A 26,410-nucleotide genomic window follows, 5' to 3' on the forward strand; every position below is an offset into this window, starting at 1 on the left:
GAACTTGCACTTTCAGCTCCAGTGTAGTCATACCCAGAGCATGGTTCTGATTATTTAAGGTTGTGGCACTAGAATACAAGCTTGTTGGGGCCAGGGGACCTTGCCTCCTATGTATTTTTAATACTGTCAAGCACTGTGCTCATCTGTGGAACTATGTAAATAATAATTATACTGGTGTCCTTATCCCTGATGTTAGTCTTGTCTTTTGTCTTTTGCAGCACTTTTACAAGCAGTAATAGACGGTGATCTTCTAAAGGTAAGTACAGCAAGCTGAGTTTCTCCCTCTTCTCAGCTATTTGAAGCTGTGATGGACTATGAGTTATAGTCTACTCCTCTCTCAAAACATAAATATGCTGCTGTAAAGATTGATAGCCAAATGCCACTTGCAGGGTACACTGAATATTAGAGGAACAATAGCCAAGTGAGATATGATTGAAATTCAAGTGGATAGAATCTGGTGTTATACTGCACCTTTCATACTCCAGGAATCCCAAAGTACTTCACGGAGCAATGGGTTGATTACACAGTGAAATGATTATGTAGGCAAATGCAGTGCTGAGCAATACGGTATCACCAACCCAGACTTTCACAATAAAGCCTGTCTTACTGAAAGGGGAATGTTGGTCAGAACACCGGCGTTGTCCCCAATTCTCTTCAAAGAGTGTAAGGATATTTGTAACTTCCACCTAGACAACTACAAAGGTAGGAAGAAGGGACTTTGGTTTAGCATTTCATGACTTGATAGATGACACTTCTGATAGTTCATCAGTCTCTGCTCCCTTTGCACTGCACTGTAATGTCAGTATTAACTATGAACCAAGTTCTTCTGACATTCAGAAGGGCTTGAAACCCAAGAAATCTTGGCCCAGCCCTAAGTGTCAGCTATTGGGAACTCTCTCAGGAAGGAGGAAAGGGGGCAGAGGGAAAGTGTTCACTTCCTATAAGGCTGGGTCTACACTACCCGCCTGAATCGGCGGGTAGAAATCGACCTCTCGGGGATCGATTTATCACATCCCGTTGGGACGCGACAATCGATCCCCGAGTCGACGCTCTTACTCCACCAGCGGAGGTGGGAGTAAGCGCTGTCAACGGGAAGCCGCAGAGGTCGATTTTGCCGTCATCCTCACAGCGGGGTAAGTCGGCTGCGATACGTCGAATTCAGCTACGCTATTCACGTAGCTGAATTTGCATATCTTAAATCGACTCCCCCCTGTAGTGTAGATGTAGCCTTAGTGTGAAGCTCACTTCTGACAATTGCAATCCCTATTTTTCAGCAGCTAAGGGTGCATTTACGCAGTGAATAAAAACCCCATGGTAATGAGTCTCAAAGCCCGAATCAACTCACTCAGGCTTTTGGGGCTAAAAATAGCATTGTAGATGTTCCTGGGGGTAGGTCTCACAGCCTGGGTTCCATTTTTAGCCCTGTAGCACAAGCCCGAGTCAGTTGACCAAGGCTCTGAAACTCGCTACCACTGTTTTTGTTTGTTTTGGTTTTTGTTTTTTTGTTTTGCTTGTTTTGTTTTGCTGTGTAGATGTACCCTAAGTGGTTGGGATTTGCAAACATGCCCCTGAATTTGGGTGAGTATTGTGACTAACAATTGCAACGTTAACTGGAAAAAGCCTTGAAGCTATCTGAAAAAGTGGCAATTCTGTTACTCATGATCTTTGCCTATAGAAACACACCTCTGCCCCCACTATCCCTCTGGCAACAGCAGTAGCAATGATTCACTGTAACCACCATTTATTCGTACAATATTGCTCTTTCCCTCATATCACATTCTGTTCTGAATTTCACAGCACAGTTTCCCCATCCCTTAAAGCTACTGTAATTTATAAGATGCAACTCTCCCTTTAATCTTCTCCAGGTGCATCATGACTTTGTGTCATGACATAATAATATCCCATTGTCATAATGTAATCTCAACACTGTTTTCTGTAGTGTGTTTTACAAATTCCCAGAGCGTGCAGCAACTTTAAGGAGCAATCACCTGCTCTTTCCTGCCTTCCCAATGCGAGTCTTCCCCTACAATGAGATCCAAGTAGAAAAGTGTGTGTGTGTGTGTAATATATGGATAAGGAAGTAGGAGGTACAGCACCTGATCTCTGGCATGTTGGTTTCCTTACAGAGGTTCAGATCTTCTCAGGGCAGTGGTAGGAAAGGCAAGGCAGGAAGATTTTGGGAAAAGACCCAAAACCTAATTCTTAAAAGATTCTTCCCATGATATCAGTTGCAAATACATACAAGTGTATTTAGGAATGATCCTTTGGTGCTTAGGGCCCCTACTGGCTAAAAATATACATGGGAATATACATGAAAATATAAAGAGCAATTTACTATTTCCAAGCAATATACAGTGTGTACCCAATCCTGAACACATGGGCCATTCACAAATTCATTTACAGACTGTAGCACCACCACTGTACTAACATGTATTCATACAAACACACAGTAATCCACCCCATCACACATCTGAACAGGGCATAACCAAGACACCCACATGCACATAAACTCTGTATCTGAATCTCTGCAGATGGACTTGGGGCATAAGGCACCCAAACTACAACTCCCATAAGGCACTGTGTATTTCCAAATAAATTTTTGGGGGTTTGGCTCAGTTTTGTTGGTTTATGTGTGTTTGGTTTTTTTTTATCAGAAAGTTGAAATGTTCCACAGAAATCAAACACTTTTTGGTGAAATGTTTAGTTGAAAACCCAATTTTTCATTAAAATGTACAAACAAACAAAAACCTCAAATAATTTCAATGATTTTTTTTTTTACCAGCCCTACTTGCAAGCAATAATTCATCTATAGTATATCACCAATGATCCAGTGCTCAGGAAATGTGATTTGACATTGTTAACTCACTGTGTTGTAAGCCTTGCTAGTTTTAGGTCAAAAGCCTTTGCTGTGCATTGTAAGGGCCTAAAAGTTTGGTTAGTGGTTACCACCGCTCCCTTTTAGCCACCTGCTAGCAAATCTGACAGTTAATTTACCTGCATGTTTATTTACCTGTGCACCTTGTCCTACAGTTTTCTTGTCCTCTTCCTGTGCATTTACATTCCAGTTCATAGAATGCTGTAAGAGAGGAGCTAATCTGTTAATCCAGGGACCTGACCACTGTTCCTTGCTTCACCATGCTGCCAAGACTGGGCACCTTGAAATTGTGAAATACATCTTAGAACATGGTGAGTAATTGTGTGCAAACCCACACAGAATCACATTCCATGAAGTGTCATTGTGGTAGAATAAAAGTTTACTCAAAACCCCTTACCAATCTATCCTCCTGCAGCATGTTGCTATGGATTTGGAAGAAGTGTTGAAGCTGGCCCTAGATAAGGGGGAGCAAGTGAAGAGTATAACAGGACAACTTTGTAGGAGATGCAACATTTTCCTAGATTATAAAACCAGAAGGGACTGTTGTGATCATCTAGTTTGCTCTCCTGCATAACACAGGCCATAGGACTTCCCTGAATTCTGTAGTTTCCTTCATTGATCCCTCTCTCCAGACTGCCTCTCAGAACACACCTGGCCTGTGTACTTATCCCCCATCCCTCCCCAATATTTCCCTCAGGCACACCTTGCATGTGTGCATCCCAATTGAATTCCAGCACAGTTAGACTTATGTGAAGACTCAAGTTGAAGTAGTAGTTGAAGCTAGAACAGGAAACTCAGCTAACAGAGAAAGTGTGAGGAGGCTATGGCAAGAATAAATTAAGACAAACCATAGCATTGAGCAAACACCAGCCCTGTTTTCACCAGTGTGGCAGGAACCCTCTGAAACCTTTCTAGATCTTCTTCCTCTGGGTGTCTCAGCTGCCTTGTTTGTGTAAGTCTCTGGGGAATCTGACTGGGAATTGGCAATGCACTAATGGAGGTCCACTTGTTCTCTCCACCTGCATCCAAGAAATTAATAAAAGTCATTTCTACACAGGACACTTCTCATTCTTTGATAATCTCTCTGAGCCAACTTGCTGAAGGTTCATCAGTGTAATGTTTTTGCTTCTCTATGGTACTTTAAAATGTAGATTGTGCCCCCTAGCACCTTATCAGTATTCAGAGCATGAAGTGTATTAATCCATGATTCAGATGTTTTCTGACACTTCCTAATATCTTATGCTAAATCATTTTAGCTAATGTCCATCCTTTCTAATGTGAGAAGATACAGGAATGGTTTTTATCCCTGCTATGCCTCAATCCCTGCCCAGTCATGTGCCTCTATAGTATGTCTGCTGCCTATGCACTCTTGGATATGGCTAATGTTAATGGGAGTCACACTGCAAAATACCTTCCAGGGTACGCTGCTGAAAATCCAGCACTAAATCATATAGGGAAAATGTTCTGAATGCTAAAAAGGATTTGGCAGAACTTTTAGATTCCTCACATTGAACTAGGGAGGTGAATATAATATGATAAAGAAAAGGCAAATCCAATCCCATGTTCTCAGAGGTAGGGGAGGAGGAATAAGGAAACATTAATGTGAGGAGGCCCTTTGTGATGATGGGCATATGCCATCTTCAAACACACCAGTGTCGTCATGAGGAGAAGCTGTTCCATGTTCTGGATCTGAAACACTTCAGATGTTAAGAGAAAAAGTCTCAAATTAGAAAAATCATAGGCTAGTCATATAAAGATACTGTTATGCAATGCTGCAGTATACTTATTAGTGCGCTAGAACAACCCGGCATAGTCCCTGGAATGACAATACAGGTACAGACTCGGTAGGCATCAGAATCACATCTGTTTATTGCTAGAAGACAAGTGTGATGGGGTATGCAGACCCCATACTGAGCAAGAGGGGATTAATGAGAGCCTGTGGGCCCAATCAGCCCCATCCTGTTACACCTATGCAAGGTGTCAAGCCTGGAGGAAGGAGATAAAAGAGGAAAAGCCCAGTTCATTGGTGGCTGGCTGAGAGAGGGAATAGATATCTTGAACTAACCCTGTGAAGAAAGCCCTAGCTGGGGCCAGAGACTGCCTTGAAGCTGCCTGGAAGGAAGAGCCAACTGGAGCTAGAGCCTAACCGGAGACTCCTATGGGTCATAGCCCTCTGGGGAAAGGTATGCGTGGTGCAGGACGTCTGTTTCTTTTGTTTCTCATAAGTGGTTTGGCTCTCATTTGTTTTGGGACCAGCAGAAGAGTCAGCAGGGTAAGAGACTGTGAGGAAGGCCTAGGTACAGGCCATGGTAGGAAGCAATCCAGAGAGACAGCAGTGGATCTCAACAAACAGACCTCATCTGCTTCATACAGGGTCCCTGGCCTGGAACCCAGAGTAGAGGGTAGGCCTGGGTTCCTCTATCAGCCTACCTAGGACAGGGGCATGAACACCCCAGAGCCTATGGCTGACAAGCCCCAAAAGCCTGAAGTTGGGTAGAACCTCTGGTGTGATTCTGCCAGGCCATTGGGCTGTTGGACTCATGTTTCCCCAGAAGGCCCAGGACTAAAAGTGACCTGGCTGGATGGCCAACTCACAGGAAGAAGACGACCACCACAGGACCAGGTCACTGTCAGTGGGGGGCACCAAAGGAGGAGGAGAGCTGCTACACCCTGCCTAGCCAGGAGAGGATGCACCTGCAGTGAATAGACTCTTCTACAAGAGTACAGAAGCAACACTTTGCTGGCTCCTGGCATGGCTGTAACAAAGAAGTTTTCTTCTTTCCCAGAGGCAGGAAAAACAGATACAAAACCCTCAACTTCCTCCCAGAATTCCCAGAGTCAGGGATCCTTCCCATATGGGTGGAGACACACCCTTTAGAAACTGTGAGTGTGCCAAGAAATGCCCAATCAGCACAGTTGCTCTGTTACACTACAGAAATAAATCTATGTTAGAAGAGCTAATCTCTTAAATAATCTAGTTGAATTTAACTGGGAAAGGCTTAACCAGTTCTGGTGGGGAAAAATAACCTCCTAAATCTTCATCTATATTTGGACTCAAACCTGACCTTGATTCTTTATGTGGCGCTTCTGAAATATTTAGCCTTACCTAATGAGAGGAGAATATGTGCTGGTGATTCTCGTCCCCTTTCCATGGAGTGGAGTAGGATATTTTTTCTCTTCTCCCCTATGTGTTCAGGAGGAGGGAGCAGGTCTAGCCACTCATGCAGTGTCTTTTGGTAGAATAGTGAGATGAGACTGATAGGTATTGCGCTAACTTTTTGTTGAGATGAGGCAGAGCTAGTGGAATGGGAGTCAGTATGCTCAGCAGTAGGCCCCAGTCCTGAACATTCCTCAAACTTCAACAGCCTTGCTACCCTCAAGTGGACTTGTACTCTGAATACACATAGGGAGCAGATCTATTGAGAAGGAAAGTGCCATTTTGAGTCCTTTTTCCGAGTCATATCAGTTTACTTTGGTGAGAAGGATACAGTTTTAGCACTGAAGAGCCAACACAATTCTGGGAGTGTGAGCTGGATTCTATTTTGGCTCACATCATGAATAGAATTATTAGGTAAATTCCAAATATAGGGCCAAATTCTCCTCTAAATGACATGTATGTAATCCTGTTGAAGGCACAGGGATTGCATAACTGTGCTAAGCACATAATTGGAAGAAAGTGAGGTTGCAGTGGTATAACCGAGTACAGCATTTGACTTGCAAAATCTTTGTTGCAAAATCAGGTACCTAAGCCAGCTAGACCACTATGTGGCTTTGCTATCCCAGTTTGAGGATGACAGAAAATCCATCTTTTTAGTTGTAAGCCCATTTTATATGGAAATTATTGAGACAATAAATATGGAAACCCACAATGTCACTTTTTCAAAGTAGAGCCCCACCCTTAAGTCATGGGGGAGACCCTGAGTCGAGTTAAAAAGACATCAGCTGTAAAAGACAGTTACTGTTAACCTCTCCCTCTGATTGAATTTGAAGAGGGAAAGAGTAGCTTTAGCAGCCTCAGTTTGAAGGGGTAGGGTTTGCTGCATGTATTGAGGACTTGTAGCCTGTATGGTGCCATAGATTTTGGAAATGGCCTTGGAAATCTGATCATTTAGTTTCTTTTATGTTGTAGTGAGCTCAGCTAAAGGGCAGCTGTTTGCTTTTGAACATCTCACTCCTTGTCCCTCCCCAAAACCCAGACTGCTATGCCTCCTGAGAAATCAGAGAGCGGGTTTGGTGGAGCAAACAGGGGAGGGGGGGAGAGAGGGAGGGGGAAAAAATTAGTCTTTCTGTGTGAAATTACTATCAGACATTAAGGACAGAGAGTGATCCCAGCTGGTCTTCTCCCCAATGGTTCTTGCTTTTCAGCTCCTTTCAAGCGAACTCTTTCCCCCTCACCCCCCAATCCCCTATTTTATTTTCCTGGGCCTTTTTTTATTCCTCCACCTCCCAACACATTTCTATCTTTTGTTTTTATTTCCCCCCCCCCTGCTGTTTTCCTTGATAGAACTCTCACTCATGCATTTCCCTTCCGGACTTCTATTGGGTTATTTTGTCCTCTCCCTCTCTGTGCCTCAGTCCCCTTTTCTTTCTTTGCCTCTTGTCCCCAGTAAAACAGGCGGCTCCCTACTGGGCCAGGATGACAGTGCTGTTAGCTTTCCCAGTGCCAGCCTTTCCCACATCTGTGCAGCTTTTGTCCTGCACCAGAGGGGGATTTGGAATGGTCGGTTGGCAGCGCCAGGGAGACTGATGTAAAAACGAGGTCCAAAAAGAGGGGTTGGGAAATTAGAAGGAGGGCATGAGATGGTTTAAGAGAAGCACTGCTGAACATAAATAAGGGCCCAGCTTAATATTATGCATGACTCAGTGCCTCCAGTTTCAGCTGTAAACATAAGAGAACAAAACAACAATCTGGGTACCATATTGTTCTGTGAATTATATACTACCAGTCTCTGACCCTCAAGCTGGCTGTGATAGTTGGGATGCTGATAAATAGCTTAGTTCAGTGTAATATCATATAAACCCCCTTCCCTAAGGTGGCAGAAAATGTGCTGGTTTTCTTATTTTTATATTTTTAGAATGCTTTTTGAGCCCCTTGCCATCAGCCCCATCCCCTTTCGCCCTAATTTCATCCCCTTTCCATCCCAGTCCAATTTTCCCTCCTCCTTGGTCTCTCTGCTTAGCAGGCCTAATCCCCAAACACTTTAACCCAGCTCCTTTGCCATCCCAGACCAATTACCTCATGCCCCTTCCCTTTCTCCCCTGATGCCCAGCCCAATTTCCCTTTTTACCCTTACTCTATCTACCAAGGCACTTTCCACCTCAGTCAAACTGTCTTTCCCTCTCCCCACACCCTCCTCACTCAAAGTAATCTCCATGCCCAAAAGAAGTGTGTATGTATCTGGGAGGGCCAAAGCTCCAGTTGTGTTTCCCAGCGGGCTACAGTGTATTGTCTAAGCCCAATGGCTGGCAAATGGCAACGTTGGTAAGCTGGAAGAGCAGCATTGCCTGAAAAGAATAATCTTTTGACAGACCCTAGATTTTTTTTTCTTAGTTGTCTGATTCTAATGGCATGAGAACATTCAAATTTCATGTTCCCGCTTATTGGCATGCAGGGGCTTCACACCCTCAAGGAGTTGCCTATTTTCCTCCTTCCTCTATGCTCCTACGCCCTTCATCATATCTGACTACCTTTCTAGTCAAGGAGAGTTGAATCCATGTGGAATCCATCATTGCTGCTCCTTATTAAGATTAATGCTGTGTAGCACGTTGAAAATGTAAAGTGTTGTGTATTGGTGGACTACAGTGCAGCCTTTCCAAGTAGAAACTGAATGTGCTATGTCTATAGCACCCACAGTCCCTGCTGTGTGGGGAGTGGGCCCACAAAGCAGCTAATTATGGGAGCAGGTTCCCTAGTAGCTGGTGAAATCTCAGTTGCCATAAGTCCCCTTATGAGATTCGAGGCCATTTCAGCAGCCAGTGGAACCATTTGAGCACATTGCTGGTAACTTGGGGCAAACAGTGAGGCTGCAGGGTTCCTTAAAGATTTCTACAGTGTAAGGGTATGGGGAATGGGATTGCTTTTCCAACCTCCCACAGTGTGAAGATGGAGGAGGAAGGTAGTGGGCCACCTACAATTCCAGGAGACCGCCAGTTGGCTTTCCCGAGTGATATTGAAAATGTTTGGTTTTGGGGAGGGGGTGCAGGTCATTGGGTCCTGTTCTCCTCCCTCCCAACACACCCACAGGAAAACAGCAAAAGAGGAAAAGAGGGGTTCTATTTTGTGCTTTTGTAACAAATAGTGTAAAATTTGGTGGTTTCAGATGAGATTTGATGTAAACTTTGCAGGATCATTCAACCTGAAAGTCAAAGTTGAATTTGGGGGATATGAACCCACAGGCAGTGAAACTTCAAAGAAAGGTTCACCATATCCACCTCTAACCAAACCCACAATATTAGGCACAGTTTTACTGGTTAAAACAATAATCAGCCAATCATAGAACATACCATGTGACATATGTGAAAGAGACAAGCTTTCGAGCTTATCCTCACAGGTCAGTGTAAGCTTGAAAGCTTGTCTCTCTCACCAACAGAAGTTGCTCCAATGAAAGATATTACCTCACCCACCTTGTTTCTCTAATATCCTGGGACCCACATGGCTACAACACTGCATATGACATACGGGACTTTCTTTCACAGGTCCATCGGAGTTACTGGATATGACAGACAGTGAAACGTAAGTGCAATCCACTTGACACCCACTTCCTTCAATGATTGATTTGTTTCACTTTCCTTCCATTTGTGCTCATTGGAAATCTCTTGGTGCGGTACAAAAGTTAAAATAAAAATGTGTGAAAATGGCAGACTTCTAAAAAAGGATTCCCAACCCCAATGAGCACCACGCTCCTCCTCCCAAACTCCAAAACAAACTCCGTTCTCTCCCCTCATCTCCTAATTGCCCTAATTCTCCTAGAGCAGGGTTTCTCAAACTGGGGGTCATGACCCCTCAAGAGGTTATTATGTGGGGGGTCATGAGCCGTCAGCATCTACCCTCAAGCCACGCTTCACCTCAGGCATTTATAATACTGTTAAATATATAAAAAAAGTGTTTTTAATTTAAAGGGGGAGGGCCGTTGCACTCAGAGATTTGCTGTCTGAAAGGGGTCACCAATGCAAAGGTTTGAGAACCACTGTCCTAGAGGAAAACAGGTGAGATTTGCAATGTCCTGACACTCACTGAATCTAGGTACTGAGGGCCCAAGAGGGATAGTAAATTCCAAAGGCAAGAAAGAACTTCTTGCTGACAATGCCCTCCCACAAGCTGAGAAGAATTTTATCTCAAATAGTCAGAACCCAAACCATTTTGGACTTTATAGGGTTAAACCACAGCTGTTCTATGATTAGGGTGATCAGATGTACTGATTTTATAGGGACAGTCCCAATATTTGGGACTTTGTCTTATATAGGTGCCTATTACCGCCCCCCAGACCTCCTGTCCTGATTTTTCACACTTGCTATCTAGTCACCCTATCTATGACCCCTTTGCACCATCTGTACTGAACTGCCACAAAAGGGCCATAATAGGGTAAGCATAGCTTTGTCACAGGGGTGCCAGTGCCCTGCAAAGAACCAGCTCTGCCCCATCTCCACAGACGTCTTCACTGCAGGGAGCATTCCAGAGTACGCTGGAAGAGGGCATGAAGAGGCGTGCATGGAACATTCCCATGCACCAGTGATTCTGCACCATGCAATGGTGCAAAGAGACCATTGCAACAGAGGCGCAAGTTAGGGCAGCATCCAGGGCTTCCCTAGCCTTTGCCATAGGTTGAACCATTCACTGTCTAATCCTGAAAACGGGAGTTGCAAACCACTTCCCTTCTGTCCCTGCACTAGCTCTAGCACCAGCACAGGCATGAATTTGTCCCTTAGTTCTCAGCTGGAAATCAGTTGGTATCTAGTGCTGCATCTTTGGTTCAAATCCCAGCTAGGAGAGATTTGTCACACTGGTACCCAGTCAATGTTTCAACTTGCCCCGCTCCGTATGTTGAGTCTGAAATTCCTTTGAGAACACACACACACATACACACACACACACACACACACACACCTCTGGTGGCTCTGTATATGTGTGAAATCTGCCCTGCTAGAGCATAGCTCTTGGCATTCATTTTTTATAGATGTATAATGGCACCCTCTGATTGATATTGTCACTAACGGAGCCTCCCTCCACTCCCACCTAGAGCACACATTCTCCTCCTCTTCCTCATCATATGAGGAAGATTACTTCAACTGCAGTGGTACTGTGAGACGGTCTCTGCATCTTGTGAAAATCAGAATGGTTTAGAGCTTTAAAGTGAATGCTGATCTCCAGCTGTGGAGGACTAGAACACTAACTTACTGATGGAGGTCAGGAAGAGGTGGGGATCCGGGCTCAGGCAACAATATGGTGCAAGCGCTGACTTTGGCAGGCAGGAGTTTTGACTTCCATGTATCTGTCCCTGCTTGCAGGAGCCAAAATGTCAATATTTAGTTTGGGTAGGAAATAATAGAAAAAAATCACCACTGTTTACCCTACAGTGAATTAACAGAAAGGCAGCTAACTTGCTCTTCCAGCAGCCAGCAGAATGTGGTGATCTGTTTCTGTAAGAGTACTAATAGGAAGGAAAGATACGAAGGCAACAGTTCCTGTTCCCTTCTCCACCCACCCGGAAGTACTCCATCTCCAGCTGCTCTACTGATCCGGAGGATATGCAAGCTGAGGGAGAAAGTGTACATGTCTATGCCAAGGATAACAGAAGAGAGCTTCATAGAAATGCTGCATTTTTCATTTTAACTTATGGCTGGTTTCCTCTGCTTTGGTTTAGGGGTGAGACAGCATTGCACAAGGCGGCCTGCCAGCGCCATCGTGGCATCTGCCAGCTCTTGGTGGATGCGGGAGCATCTCTAAGAAATACAGATTCCAAGGTAACCAAACCAAATGAACCAATTATAAAACACTTTAGACAAACGAGACCAATCAGCATCTGTCCCTGATGTCTGCATTATTGAGGGCCTCTGTATGTTCCAAAAGCATTTCTTTTCAAACATGTCATTTTATTTAGAAAAATGTCATGATTTAAACAAACACAAGAGACCCCAGTTAAATCCCCAACCTGGGTCATTTTTGCCATAGTGATAACCTGTCCTGAAACTGTTTTCTCAAATGGAGTGTCAGTGAGGCATATCCAGGGCAGAGTAGTACCATCGCTGGGCACTGTAAAAAGAGATGTATGGGTCACTGATTAGGAATCCTAGTTTGATTTGATGGTGACTATGCATGTTGTGGTTGTGATCTAGTTATTTTGAGGGGATGGCTAACCCCCTTCTGTGTCCCAACTTTCCATTTTGTCCACTCATGCAAGACCAACCACAATCTCCCCCACCCTCTTAGTGTAAACTCAAAATTGAACAGACCTAATGAGACCGTCTGAGTTTGAGGAAAACATATGGGCAAAATTAGAGGCTAGGAATATTCAACCATTGTTTCGGTTTGTTTGACTAAACATCCACAAGAAGTTCACAAACATAAATAAACTTGAGCATGGACAGGGAGGGGCCACTGCCACATTACACTGAGTACCAGGGTGTCTAATCACCCCCAGCTGACCTGTCTGCAGGTGACCAGAATCACCTTGGAAGGTGCTACATAAGCTGCCCTTCTGGCAAGAAGTTAGTAAAAGCAGACAACCTATGGGTAATGGTTGAAAGGTGTGATAAAAAGGCAGTTAGACTTCAGGAATTCAGAATCCAAGGTTTGTTGCTTCTCTACAGATAAATGAAGTTTTAAAAACATTATTACCGTATTTTGTGGTGCAGAGTAGTCTCTTGTGAAGAGGAGGTTCATCTGTTCCTTTTGGACAATAGTACTGAATACTACTGTCAGCAAAGGCTGAAATGCCGACAAGTGGACACTGACTAGCCTGATACCTGCCTGTCTTTATCAACCCAGGGATGTTGATGTTCCTGGGGGGCTGGGATGTTCTTATGTTGATTAATGTAGGAACATTAAAATTCAATATTTTTCAAAGTTTGATGTTCCAGATTTTTGGTTTTAGGTTATAGCAACCTTAAAATAACTTGGTAGCAGTAAGATGCCCTAAAGAGTGATTATCAACTGAGGCCGGCTCAACATGGCTTCTACAGACTCCGATATTGGGAGCCTTTCTCTTCACACACTTGATAGTTGTTGCCTATGGTCTCTATGGGTTTCTTTTCATGCCTCAGCTACAGTACTGTATGGTATGCACACACAGTATGTCCAGCCATTGGATGGGAACTCTGCTAAATCTATTTTGGTGTCTATTTACTATTTGTCAGTGACTGCAAACCACACAGTCTCTTGTAAAATTGAAGGGTTTATTCTAAATCTGGTAAAGACTTTAAGTAGGAGGAAGCCTGGCAGCAAGACACCAGTCCCAGGAGCCATGCATATAGTAAAATTAAATAATTCTCATGGAGAACCTTAACTTGACACCAGTCAAGCTGCCTCTTCACATTTCTGCTTCAGAATTTTCTTTCTGTACTTCTAGTGTTACCTTCTGTGGGACATAAATTAATTTTGTCTTCTAAAAATGTATGTGTAAGGCTTTCTATCTGTGTCCCTTCATTGTAGGGTCAGACACCTAGAGACAAGGCTCAGCAAGCTGGGGACTCAGATCTGGCCTCCTACCTGGAAAGTCGTCAGAATTACCAGATGGTTTCCCATGAGGACCTGGAGACTGCAGTTTGATGTCCGTGAAGGGGAAGAGAACCCTAGGAAATAACAAGGCTGCACCTGAGACACTCAGGCATTGTATGAGGAAGAAGCTGATGGAATCAACGTGTCTCTCGCTCTCATGCAAAATATCTGAGGACATGCCACCAGTTTCTAAGGGCTAATGAGTCTTGCCACAGAACTGTTGTGTTCCCATGTGATGGCCCATTGGGGATGAGGTGAAACACTCAAAGGTCTGTGGAATCCATGGACCATGGAAATTTACCCTTACTGCTTCCAGCAAGTAGCATGAACTTCTCCCATGTTCATCTGTACAATTTATTTAAAAAAAGAAAAAGGGAGGAAAAAAACCAAACTAACTTGGACATTAATAAACCCAACCAACCCCTTCCTCCATTCCTACAGTGCCCTACATTCCTTCCTCTCCCATCCTACTCATTTGTCACCAATTAAATAATATCTGTTATCTCTGTATTAATTCTTCACAAATGGACAGGTGATAGGCAAGACTTTGAGGAGCTCTGGATGCCCTTAGGAAAAAAAATGACTTTTGAACCTGTTGAGTCTTCACCTACTGTTCCCTCGGAAGTTGAATTCTCAGTGTTTAATTGCCAGGGAGTTTTTTTCTCTTTTTTGGAACAAATTCTTTCTACTGCCCTGTTCTATGGGGTGCTGGATCCAGCTAGCTTTACAGCACTGACAAGAGCTAGCCTTCTATCTGTCTCTGAATATATCTTAAAGGTGTCCTCATGAAATGATATTTGAGTGGAAGGGAGTTGCTGTGTGACATTTTGTGTTGTCTTCTGACAGACCACACAGTAACCAATAAGATGTCTCATGTCGCCACTCTGCTGATAATGACAGACTGATTCTGCTCAGGTCTGAATCCTGCCTATAATTAGCCATTTGGGGCTTCTGTCAAGTTGTGTTTTTAAGATAGGGAGAGATCAGAGTATGATGGATGCAGTTGTGGTTGACTGACTTACTAGCGCTGCCACTTTGACTTATTGACTCTTACAGTCATAGAAACCAAATGTAAAGCATCAGCTGTCTGTCAAGGCTTGCTGATATTAACAAGAGGATGAGCACCACATTAGACATTTTTAAAATCATAAAATACAATGCAAACAGATGGGCAGATTCCAAGAGGGATTTGGAACAAAGCTTTAAAAGCGAGAGATTATCCTATTCAAAAGAAGACAAATGTCAACCATTAGCCTCTCATTGCACACCATAGGGTTAAAAACATATATTGCTTAGCTGTTGTCAGGCATGTAGTCATGGTTTCTTTATTCTGCTCCTTACTTTCCTGACCCAAAGAATACCACCATCAAACAGAGGAATCATCCGCACCCCAAACATACTCACATATACATAGAGTGTTCATGTTAAGGTTTTCTATCACTTATGGAATTCAGCTGTCAGAATTAAGGGGGCTTGCCCTTTTCCTTAGTCTGACTACCCCCATGAGAACTGTCAAGGCTCAATCCTGGCATAATAATTCCAACACTGTTTGTAATTGAAGATCCAATTCTGTCTCTCTTTTCACATGCATTTGCAAGGTGTAGGTTTTTGATGGTTGGTGCTAAACAGGATTGGTGTACAGTTTTGAAGCCAGGAAAACCCATCAGGTCATTCTTCAGATAAGTTTTTCTTCCTTTAAGAGCAGTTGTGGGGATGAAATTGATGTGATTCTGGTGAATTTTTCTCTCCACTTTTTTTTTTTTTAAACAAGTGAGTCTTTTGGCAGAGGAGGGGGAGCTGAATAATAAGCCTTTTCATTTATCTTGTTTTCAAAGCTCTATTCAATGTGAGCAAAATATTGTTCAGTATTTCTTCCGCTGAAAGAAGATTATATTATATTTGTAATCTACAGATCAATGGCGACATGAAATGTATTTTGTCTTATTTTCTCTATTCACTTTATTTTTCTAATTTAAAAACAAAAGATTAAGGCTAAATTCTTCCCTTGGTTACTCATTCAGGGGTTTCCATGGAGGGCCAGTGTATACATACAAGGACAGAAAGCAGAGTAAAATTTCTCTGTGTGTGAAACTTCCATACAAACAACCCTCCCCTTGTGCTGTCACTGCAGTCCTGGCATTATTTCCCAGCTGTGAGGAAAAGCCATGCAGCTTTTTCACTTTTGGTTGTGCATTCTGTATGTGAGAAATGGAGGAAGTGGGACTGGTACCTTGGGCTAAATTCTGACCTGTGCCAAGGTACACTTGGGGCATGGGGTCATGATGGTCAGTGAGGCAGTTATAGCTCCCTGATTCTCAAGCTTCCCTGGCCCAGGACCAGACATCAGTTAGAGCAGCCATTAAACTGCTCTAACTTATGACCGCTTGTTGTGGTCCATAGGGAACCATACAGTGGCTGTGAATCACTGTAGCAGGGTTGAGCTCCACCCCTCCCCATCACCGATTTTCCTCTTCTCCCATGATGTGCCCTAAGAACTGGGAAAATGGTCGGCACAGCAGCTGGCTTTTTACATCAGTTAAGAATTCCCCTCTGCAGGGAGAATTTTCAGCTTGGCATCTGCGGCCTTGTGCCATTCATACAGTTTAAAGGAGCTGGATCCCAAATGAGAATCTGGCCTTCTATTTTTCCCTGCAGCTGGAAAATGATGCTATGACTAGAAGGACACCATTGTGCCTCTGGAAAGTTTTTCACTCTGAAAACTCTGTAGGAAGCAGTTACTATATGATGAGAGGAAATAAAAAAAAAACAAAACAAAACCCAGCACTGAAAATAGAACAGAACTTGGCATTCACATAGTCAATGGTCAAGGTGTGCCAATGCATGTCACAAACAACATGTTACATCCTGGGGGAATATTGATTATGTAGCTAAACAGAGCATATATTTATTCTCTGCAATGGCTCTCTCTCAGCCTGGGATATCAGAACCTGTTTCATTGAGAGAGGGAATGTTGGGCTAGGACCCTAGTAGGGATTATTCCTTTCAAATGCCACAGGATCCTTGATTCTGGACAGTTATCAGAAGCAAGCAGACTGGGCATCAGTTTAATATTATACATGTGTATAGAATCTGAGGCTTTGGTGTCTATCCTAGCACTGCATTGCAGTCTATGCATTGGGCAGTGCCCAAGTTCTAGTGTGGGGCTGGAAACTCACTTAAATTACATTTAAATCACTTTAATTTATTAAAATAACTTTACTGCAGGTATTTTTTCCATGGAGCTATTATTTTAGAAGTGTAAAGAATTTAGGGATGATCAACCATTGAGGCTGCTGGACTGGTAGAATATTATTAGTTAATCTGCCTTATAGGGGTTCTTGATGTAGAATGTAGCAACTCCTGGATTGTTCCATTCTGAGTGCTGCACTGTCCCATTTTAAAGTGAAACTGAGGGGCAGAAAATATTTTTAATGTTAATGAAATAAACAATTTTGTTATTTAACAACATTAGTTATTTTTGTTATTGCATATCTCAATGTTCTATAAATATATATCTCTATATACATTATGTGATAAAACGTGACCAGGTTCTGGGTAACTATAGCATCCCTCAGGCATTGTTGACCTTGTAGGAAGAAGGCGGCCATGGCAAGCAGTAGATTTCAAGGAAATTACAGCTCTTGGTTATAAAACGGAAGTTCAATATAAAATACCCCTCAGCCCCCTGTATTTAGTGGGTGTTGTACGTATGGGTATAGCATCAGCAATAGTCAGTGAAAATGTCTCCGTAATTGTACGCTCACTCTGAACAAATTTGTGATAGCCAGGCTGAGCTTTAGGGGCCATCTCACAGTTTGAGATCTGTCTGTCTAGATTCTTATGCTGACACCCCTCACCTTTGTATCTCCCAAATGTGAAAACAACAACAATGGAATCATTCCATATCAATTCACAGTTCTGTAGCCTGGGTTTTGAACTGTTCATGGGCAGTTCTGTAATGCACAAAGAGGGGCCATTAGAGCACCAGATACATAAAGAAAATAGAACAAAATAAATGTTTTGTTGCCATTGATCTTCACAATTGTATATGTGTAGCTGGTGCTAATTTGGATGAACAAGTGAGCACACAGTTTTGTGGTGGTGTGTTGCATTTAGTTCTGGTAGGTTTGTTTGGGCTTTTAAATCACCCCTTTTACTCACGTCTCTCTTCAACTTTGCTGTTTCATTGTTACAGTGACATGAATTGTAATGAATAGCATCAACACATCAGGTCTTACATAGATGGTGGCTTACCAGCTGCTATTTTCTATTCAGCTATCCCAGATGCTGCACTTGGGTGCACCTACGTGTTGATAGTTCCAATGCATCAAATTCATAGTGAGAAGAACTGGCAAAAAGTATTAAGCGAGCAGGTAAATTGGTAGCCTTAAGCTCCCTGGGGCTTTCACATATGTAATGACACTCAATGAGTATATAGGCATGCTGGATATTTGGATGCCTTGAAGACACTTTGAGAAATTCTGTCCAGTAGTCCTGTCCATGCGTGGCACTGCACTGCTAAAATGGTTCCTTGTGCTGATTCCTCTGAAGTTCATAATTTTCTCTCTCCCCATTTTTACCTCTGGTTTTGGTCAGAATAAAGGGACATGGCCAAGCACTTCCATTGTCTGTAACAGCTCCCTTAGCACTTTGAGAATAGGATTTCTTCCTGCATTGTGTTTGATCTTTCCTATTTGTTAAATGGTACATTTCCCTCCTTTTTCTCTGGGAACACAAGCCAACCTGGCAATAGGTTGTTAACTTCCTTGTTTGTCAAAAGCATCATCCAGGAGTGTCTTTAGTACTGCAGCATTTCTGGGAACAGTTTGTTAGTAAATTCATGCCTTGCTGGCTGCCTCTGAAGCAACAGAACAAACAATGTTACAGGATTCAAACTAGTGGGTGTCTTCTCTTTTTGATTTCTTAGTAATAGAATGGGCAATTGCTTTTTAAACACATATTTAAAATCTGGAGGAGCTCCCCACCACACTACAGTGGATTTTAAAGTAGGTCCAATAATGTGCCAAAAATTATTTCACAGTGGCACATCTAAGTCTAGACTTTTAAATGTTAGGAAAAGCTTCTTGAGATTCTGTGTTGCAACTCCACCAGGAAGTGCAAATGGAAGGCTCTGCTGAGTAGGGGGAAGGATCTTAAAGGTAGCTTTAAGCTGCTCTCCCATGGCTTCCAGAGTAATTTAGACCAATGACTGGCTATTATAAGTTACAGCACTCTTTCCCTGGTCTGTCTATGGGCTGCTTTGTAGCCTGCAGTTGCTGAGAATTTCTGTAGCTGCATGAGCTAGAGGGACTCCTCTCCTGCCTCTGGCATGCCTCCTACATTAGGGTTTGTGATGGGGCCTGCAGAGAGAAGCCTATGGCTGTCCTATGCAATGCATGTGTCAGAGGAATTTTCACCCTGCTGGCTAAGGGCTGCCATAGTGGCAGGAAAAAATCCCTCCCTCAGGCCTGATCCTGCCCCAGGAAAGTAATTGCATTTGACTTCAATGCGCACAGGCATCTGATGATTAGGCAGACTAAGTGCTGAATAATCTCACTTCATAAAGCAATCAGGTTGCATCTTACAGCCAACCTTCTCTATAAACAGATATATTCCAGCCCTCGGTGAAGTCTTCATTTCTCGCACGGTAAAAAGAGAAGAGTCTCCCACAGAGGGCACATCTATCGAGCTAGCAAGAGGGAGGCAAGGAGCCAGCATACTCCTCTTCTATATGTGCTTTAATAATGCCCATCCAGATGCAAGATCTGGAGTCCTTTGAGAGGTAAAGGAAGGAGTCCTTTTTAACAAGTGTTCTTTGTTTTAACATGCACACAACAATAGTTCAGTGAAAGATTTGATTTTTAGCCCACTTAAATGTATCCAATTACGGTTGGACATCCTCCAATCCCAGAGAAGTGTGAAGACCTGAAGGCTAGATATTTTTCAAAGAAAAACAGACGCGGCAGAGATAAAATAATGGGAGAACAGAAAATTCACTCTGAAATATTTTCTATAGCAATTGGTTTCCATTTTCTTGCCATCATCTTACAAAGACAAGCTGAACTGGGAGCACTGTATTACAATTGTGTAATTATAATTTATCGATGATTTAGCAGCTCAAACTTTCATATGTACAATAAGGAGATGTACGTTCTAAAATACAAGAAATAGACACCAATAAGGAGATGTACGTTCTAAAATACAAGAAATAGACACCATTCCTTTAAGTAATATATCACTAATTATATAATTATTGTATTAGAGCCAGATTCTGTTATCCTTACTCACATTGAGTAATACCTGATTCCACAATTAGTCCCATCCGTGAAAGTACTCGAGGAGTAAAGGTCTACTCAATATGAGTAAGGTATCAATATCTGGCCTTTACACAGCACTGATAATTAAAAAGTACTTAACTAAGAAGTGTCTAATAACAAATTAGTTGAATAGATAAAAATGGGCATCTATTAATTTGCAATAAACACAGAATTTGCAAAATTCCAGTATTCTATGACAACTGTTGTCATACAGTAATAATTTAATTAATATATGAACCATAGTAACACTTAATCCTTAGTATATGCTTAAGGGCATCCTGGTTCTAACTGCCTTAATGTCTGTTAATTATCATATTTCTCTAGAGCCTTCAGTCTAGAGGGAAAGGGGTTAATGCATTTCTGATTCCCATCTAATCTGTAGGAAGTAATGTTATAGTTACTAAGAAAAACAAGACGTTCTTGTACTGAAAATACCAGACATAGGAGTTACTTATCTGGTTACTATGACTCTAATTGACAGTTTCATTTTTCTAGGGTATGTTTTATTCCATGGAGTGCTATGATATTTGGGGTGGGGGTGGGGAAATTAGAGCAGACGTTAAATTCAGTACATATTAGGACCCCCTGAAGGATGGATGTCAGTTGAAGGCCATCAACAATTTTTTTTGGGGGGGGGGGGGAGAGAAGAGTGAGAGTTAAAAAAATACAATATAAGCCGTAGAATATCACTGGAATGAGCAGTTTTGTAGCATGACTAAATTTGTCCACTTTTAATAAAGTGAGAACAGTGAGCTGCTGTTCTGAGCTCAGTGTTTTCTTTCTTTATTAATGCAATCCCTAATTATTTTTTGGGAGGGGGGGGGACTAAAGTTCCTGCTTGTCTATGCCTTTGCAGTCCAAAAATGCGTGAAATTCTCTGTTTTCAACTCCTGAGATCTTTGCAAATACTGAAGAAAAGCTGTAAATTGGGCAATGGTCAACTTTGGACATTTGCCTCCCCCCACCTCTCCCCCCACACACATTGCCAAGGAGTTTCTCCCCCATAAAGATTGATGACAATGCCACCCTGAAACAAACTGCTACTTTTCTCACTTGCTGCAGACAAAAAAAGGCGAATACCCCACCCCCCACCCTTCTCCAGTTACTTTTCATCATTTTTTTTTCATGATCACAGAGAGAAGGTTTTTTGTGTCTGTTTTAATAGGAAGCAGACCTATATGTGCACCTAGCAATTGGTCCATTGTGGTTCAGTGCTTCCTTGTGGGCTTGCCATTTCCATGGCAACATTCCTTCTGTGCAAGGCATTCTGGGGATATGCATCAGTCCCCAAGCCTGTAGAGAAGGTGGGATAGGGAGCAGGCAGGGAATGGAAAGTAATTTAAGGTGGACTTATTTTAAACTCAGGTGCTCTTTGCTTTTCCTCCCTTTGCCTTCCGGCCCATGCCCATTTCTTCTTCCTTCTCTTTCCTTTATTACCTCCATCAGATTTCTTTCCATTCAGTCATTCCCCACATACTGCTGTTTCTCTCCTTCCTACCTCCTGCTCACTTTATTTGTGCTAAAAAGGCTCCTCCTGATTCTATATACTGTGCTCTTCTACCTTCTCTGTGCCCCTCTGCATGACCAGCATCACAGAGAGGTTCCTGCTAGATAATCCTTCCTGGGGCACTTCTGAGTAGTCAGGACCTGGCATGAGTAGAGCTGTGGATCTCTGAGGTACCATTCATGGGCAGGGCTCTCAAGCCAAGAGAGCAGACCCTAATGGTGGAATGAAACAGGAAGAATTTCCATCATGTGTCAAGATTAAGGTGTATGAGGACAGAAGCATAAACTATGGGGATAGTTTGCACTTGTGGTTTTGGTTGTGATATGTCCATCTTTTAACCTTAAATGCAGAGTAAATGAAAAGCAGTCTCAATTAGTCATGTTTTTCCCCTGACTGCGACACCTCCACTCGCTCAACTTTATCCCACTGAAGAATTTTGCCTAGGACAAATAATTGTTTTGCTCTTTGAAGGTTTAGCAGGATGTGCCAACTTCTTCCAAAAGATAAATGGCCATGGAGTTTTTGGGTGAGCGGGGGTTGGTTGGGCTATCAAACTGCCCCGACTTTCTTCTTCCCCCCCCAAATCATTCCCTTTCTCAAAAGCTTCTCAGTACGATGAAAGGCCTGTCTCTGCTCATCCTGCAGCTCACAGAATCATAGAGAGATGGAAAAGACCTATAAGGGCCTTTAGTATCCATTCTGCAGAATGGTTCCCTGCCATACTGCTGACTCCTTAAATCACTTAACAGTGTTGGGGAAAAGGAAGGGAGAGGCTGAGCCTGCAAAATGTTGAGCAGCTCCTGCAGGGTGCTGAGTACTCTGAACTCCCACTGAAGTCTGTCTAATCATTGTTTTTCTATCTGAGCTATATCAAGACTTCACAGAACTGGGTCCTAAATGTGCAGAGAAACACACATGCCATGCACCAACGCTGCAGGGGGAAGTGACCTTTCTTCAGAGACTCCCCATCCCAGAGATGCCACAGGGAAATGTCTTTGAGCCTCACTTTAAATACCTCAGTTAAATACCTACAGCTCCAAGTAAGTCTTTGTCTCACCCTCCTTTCTGGGGAGGTCTTCCAAGATCCTCGTATTTTCTTTTCTACTTTCCCTGGTAATAGGGAAACCTCTTCTGGCCGAGGAGGTTTTGCACCTAGTTCTCTCCCAACCCCACAGCTCTGAATTCTCCCTTGTAAATGTTGGCACTCCAGTGACATCTTCCACCACCAGGAGTTGAGCATTCTGCATTACCCCTTCTTCTGATGGAAAATTGAATAGCCAGAGGTTAAAGTACCTTCCTAAAGGAGGCTATAACTTGTAAATGTTTGTCATTGTAATACAACTCGTAGCAAATCACTCCCTGAAGCTCAGCAAGGTGGAGAGCTATCTTTGGCTGCTTGGTCCGAGATGGAGTGTGCACTAATGTTCTCCAGCTTATATTAGTGACTGTAAACAGACCACCAGAAAACTTGTTCATGTGAGGCACCTGATTGTAACCCTTTCCTGACTTAACGATGGGAAATCTTCAGCCTGGTAAGAGGTGAATTTTGAGGGCTGGGCTTCCATACCCACTGGGCAAACTTTCCAACTATCTATGGAATTTCAGTATTGCCTTTTAGTCAGTGAATAAACCTTATTGCTGCAAATGACAGGTTTTTTGTTTTGTTTAGTATTTTTTTAAATCTAATACTTTGCTTCTGCACAGCTTTAGAGATGCAATGAATTTTCTGCTTTGCACCACATTAAATATATCACATCATGGGCACAAATTGTTTGATATGGACAAAAACACTCATCTAAATAGTCATGAAACTCTTATTATATGTTTATGAGAATGCCGTGTCTATAGGGATTGCTGACATTTTATAAGACTGTCCACAAGTAGCTCAGTGGAAGTTTTGTCTGAGCAAGGACTTGTGGATTTGACCCATGGTTTAGCTACAGTACCCCCAAAGAGTTTACATAGGAATTGATCCTCATGTTAATTATATGTTTGTGCCTCGTGTATTTAAGTCTAGATAACCACGTGTTTACAGGGTTATTCCACATTACTGAGAATGCATTTATAGTAAATAATAAGTAATCAGCATGTCTTTATAGAGAGGCATTGTGGTCCAATAGATACGGCAATTGACTGGGAATAAGGAGAGCTAGGTTTTATTCCCATCTTTGCCATTGATTCACAATGTGATGTTGGGCAAGTCACTTAACCTCTCTGTGCCTCAGTTTCCCCATCTGTAAAATGGGGATAATAACTCTTATCCACTTTGGTAAAGCACTTTGAGGTTTATTGATTAAAAGTGCTATGTAAGTGCTACATATTATTAATCATTATTACAGTTCTTCATTGTGCCTTGCAAAGTTTGTCCCATTTAATATCCTGCTTCTTTTGGTGCCACATTTTAAAGGAAGAGGATTAGCATTGTTCTATGTTTTTATTTTATCTTAGTGTAATTGATGTAGAGAATAGTGTTGGAAGATGACAAGTTCCTGAAGAGGAGATTTGCACTTTTCATGCTTGATTTCAATGTTTAAAATATTGCATATTAAAATGTTTACTCAGGTGATGTTTCCTTTGAATTAGGGCATTCAGGTGGTCTTCTCCCTCCACGCACCCAGTTGACACACTAGATATGTTTTGCCAAACTCTTGAACATCTGTGTTTCTAAGCATTAAGAGTTCACTGATCACAGGCTGTTTCTTTTTGGGGGTTTGGAGGGGAAAACGTCTGAGAACCCCCCACCCCAGTTGTTTCTACCCCACCATCAAAGGGGTCACAGCATCCCTTCCTCTAGCCAAGGAGTATTGGATGCTGCACCCTCTGGAGCCTGGTGCTGCAACTTTCTGTTAGCCTGAGAGGGTTGCTGGAGAAGGATGTATGGCATTCATTCTCAACTGCCTACCCACCCTAGGGGGTTGATTTTTATGCTCCTGCCACCCAGGGAATGAGGGATGATACATGAACCAGAATGAGGATAGTAATTAGTGGAACACAGGGAACTGAATATCTCTTTTCCAAAAAGGGACAAGACTGATGTAATGTGAAAGTACACTTGGGTTTTATCAGACAACCAGGAGATATTGGGAGGTGTGGTGGTCATGGTGAAAGGGCTGAGATTTCCAGTAGGCAATATAGTGGGTGTTCATTTACCACTGTCAGGGGACTGTGATAAATCGAAGACTGAGGGCCAAATTCCAATCTCAGTTATATCTGTATAAATCTGGAGTTACTCTATGGAAGTCAGTGAAGTCACTCCAGATTAATGCCAGTGTAACAAAAAATCAGAATCTGGACCATTGTCTTCTAATAGTTTTATTCCTCTTTATAAAACAATAAAGCCAAGGCATAACCATCCATCTTCAGCCAGCATTTCCTGGGCATCCAGAGTTCCAGTATTTGTAGATATCCTATATTCAAATCCACATCTGTTCCAGGAGTTGTAAAAACATCACAAAGGGCTCTTTTATGCTGTCTGACCCCACTGCATAATGCCCCAGAGCTGTGCACCACTAGGAACGTGCCAGCTGGCAGACAGAATCCAGGCAAAACAGCAGTGAGGTGACGTATTTAACAAAGGATCAGGGTGCAGTGGAGGGTGGTGGCAGGGGGAAAGAGGAAGGGGTTTTTTTTGTAATAAAGTGACAAAGTATTTTCTTCCCTAATTTTCTTGCAATTCCTATTTATACAAAGTATCTTGATCACTGTGTTGCTAAAAAGAGGTTTTAAATGTGAGCTAACCTGAAAGCAAGGGAAACCTGTAAACAATGAAATTACCAGTTGCTATTACTTTTGGACACCTTTTCTGTATTGTGACTTGTGTGGAAATGTACAGAATAAAAGTGAAGAAGCTCACTCATTGGTTGGGCCAAGTTTCCTTGTGTTATTCCAGTGAAGCCAGGTTGCTGCAGCTGTCAGTGCTGCAGAACGATTTTGAGATTCAAAAGCAGTAGAAAGCTCGCGAGGTTGGGCAAGAGGTTGTGAGTGTTGTTCCATTAGCGCAGAGTGAAGCTGAAGGCAGGTTAAGTTGAACAAGTGGAACTCTACTAAATCCTGTGCACTGCTCTGTCCATGTGATTGCATTGCTTCCAGCCCCATTCCTCACATTCCCTGTTTTCCAGGTGTGCCTCAGTAACGGTCTCTCCAGGAACCTGGGGGCCGGCCTCTCACTGCAGTTCCACTGATTGGGACACGGTGAGGGATCAGAAACTCACATTTTGGAATATTGGGCTTGGGATCAGCCCCTGTTCCAAACTAAGTCAGAAAAAGCTGCTTATATAATTTGCCCTGGGGACCATGGTGGCATAAGAGGTTATAGTGCACTGGCCTTTCACAAATGTTTCTGGTGTGATCATCCTCGTCCCTTGATAGGGCACACCACAAACCCCCCAGTGTTCAGCTTGCCTGGCAGGCTGCTCAAGAGAAACTAAGCAGGACTGAGGTGCATGGGCCGATATATCACCTGGAGGTCTTTCCCAGTCTTCCAAAGAGCCCAGTTTTCAAAAGCTTTGTGCTTGTGACCCGCCCCCAGTTTCCAAGATTAACTCAGGGAAAGCAGGTTCTCAGTTTAATAATGTTTTGGTTGCTCACCCAGAGACACATGTTGGGTCTGTTTTTCCCCCACCCAACAGGAGTCTCTGTGGTGGCCAGCGTTTGCTCTCCTGTCCTGCACGGCTTCCCTCCATGCTCCAGTCAGCAATCTCCATTTGCTTTAAGCCAGAGGGCTTCAGTCTCTGTATCTCTCCTATTTGATCCAGTAAGGCATCATTTTGTAAGGCATCCTCTCTTCTCCCTTCGTGAAATTGTATTTGGGGGGCTTCTGCCTCCTCCGTTGCCACTTCTGCCACGGGCAGGGCCTGCAGCACAGACATCTCGCCAGCACGCTGTTCTGTTATTCTCTCCTCCATCTCACCAACTGTCACTTCTCAACTGCCATGGAATCATCAGCATCCAGCATTCTGTTTGTCTGTTTTAAAACCTAAACCCCCTTTTCCTGCTGT

At 42.9% G+C, this 26,410-nt stretch overlaps 1 protein-coding gene across 1 annotated transcript in view; it reads left to right on the forward strand.

The window, feature by feature from the left end:
* DGKI (diacylglycerol kinase iota) overlaps positions 1-20,509 on the forward strand; it is a 286,719-nt gene extending 266,210 nt beyond the window's left edge. Inside the window, exons 29-33 of the mRNA XM_054034123.1 lie at positions 219-256; positions 3,066-3,186; positions 9,572-9,608; positions 11,737-11,836; positions 13,524-20,509. Coding sequence (XP_053890098.1) covers positions 219-256; positions 3,066-3,186; positions 9,572-9,608; positions 11,737-11,836; positions 13,524-13,640 — 413 coding nt within the window. The 3' untranslated portion in view covers positions 13,641-20,509. The remainder of the gene's footprint in view (positions 1-218; positions 257-3,065; positions 3,187-9,571; positions 9,609-11,736; positions 11,837-13,523) is intronic.
* The last annotated feature ends 5,901 nt before the right edge of the window (positions 20,510-26,410 follow it).

The sequence above is a fragment of the Malaclemys terrapin genome, chromosome 1 (genome assembly GCF_027887155.1).
Source record: "Malaclemys terrapin pileata isolate rMalTer1 chromosome 1, rMalTer1.hap1, whole genome shotgun sequence".
Classification (NCBI taxonomy): Eukaryota; Metazoa; Chordata; order Testudines; family Emydidae; genus Malaclemys; species Malaclemys terrapin.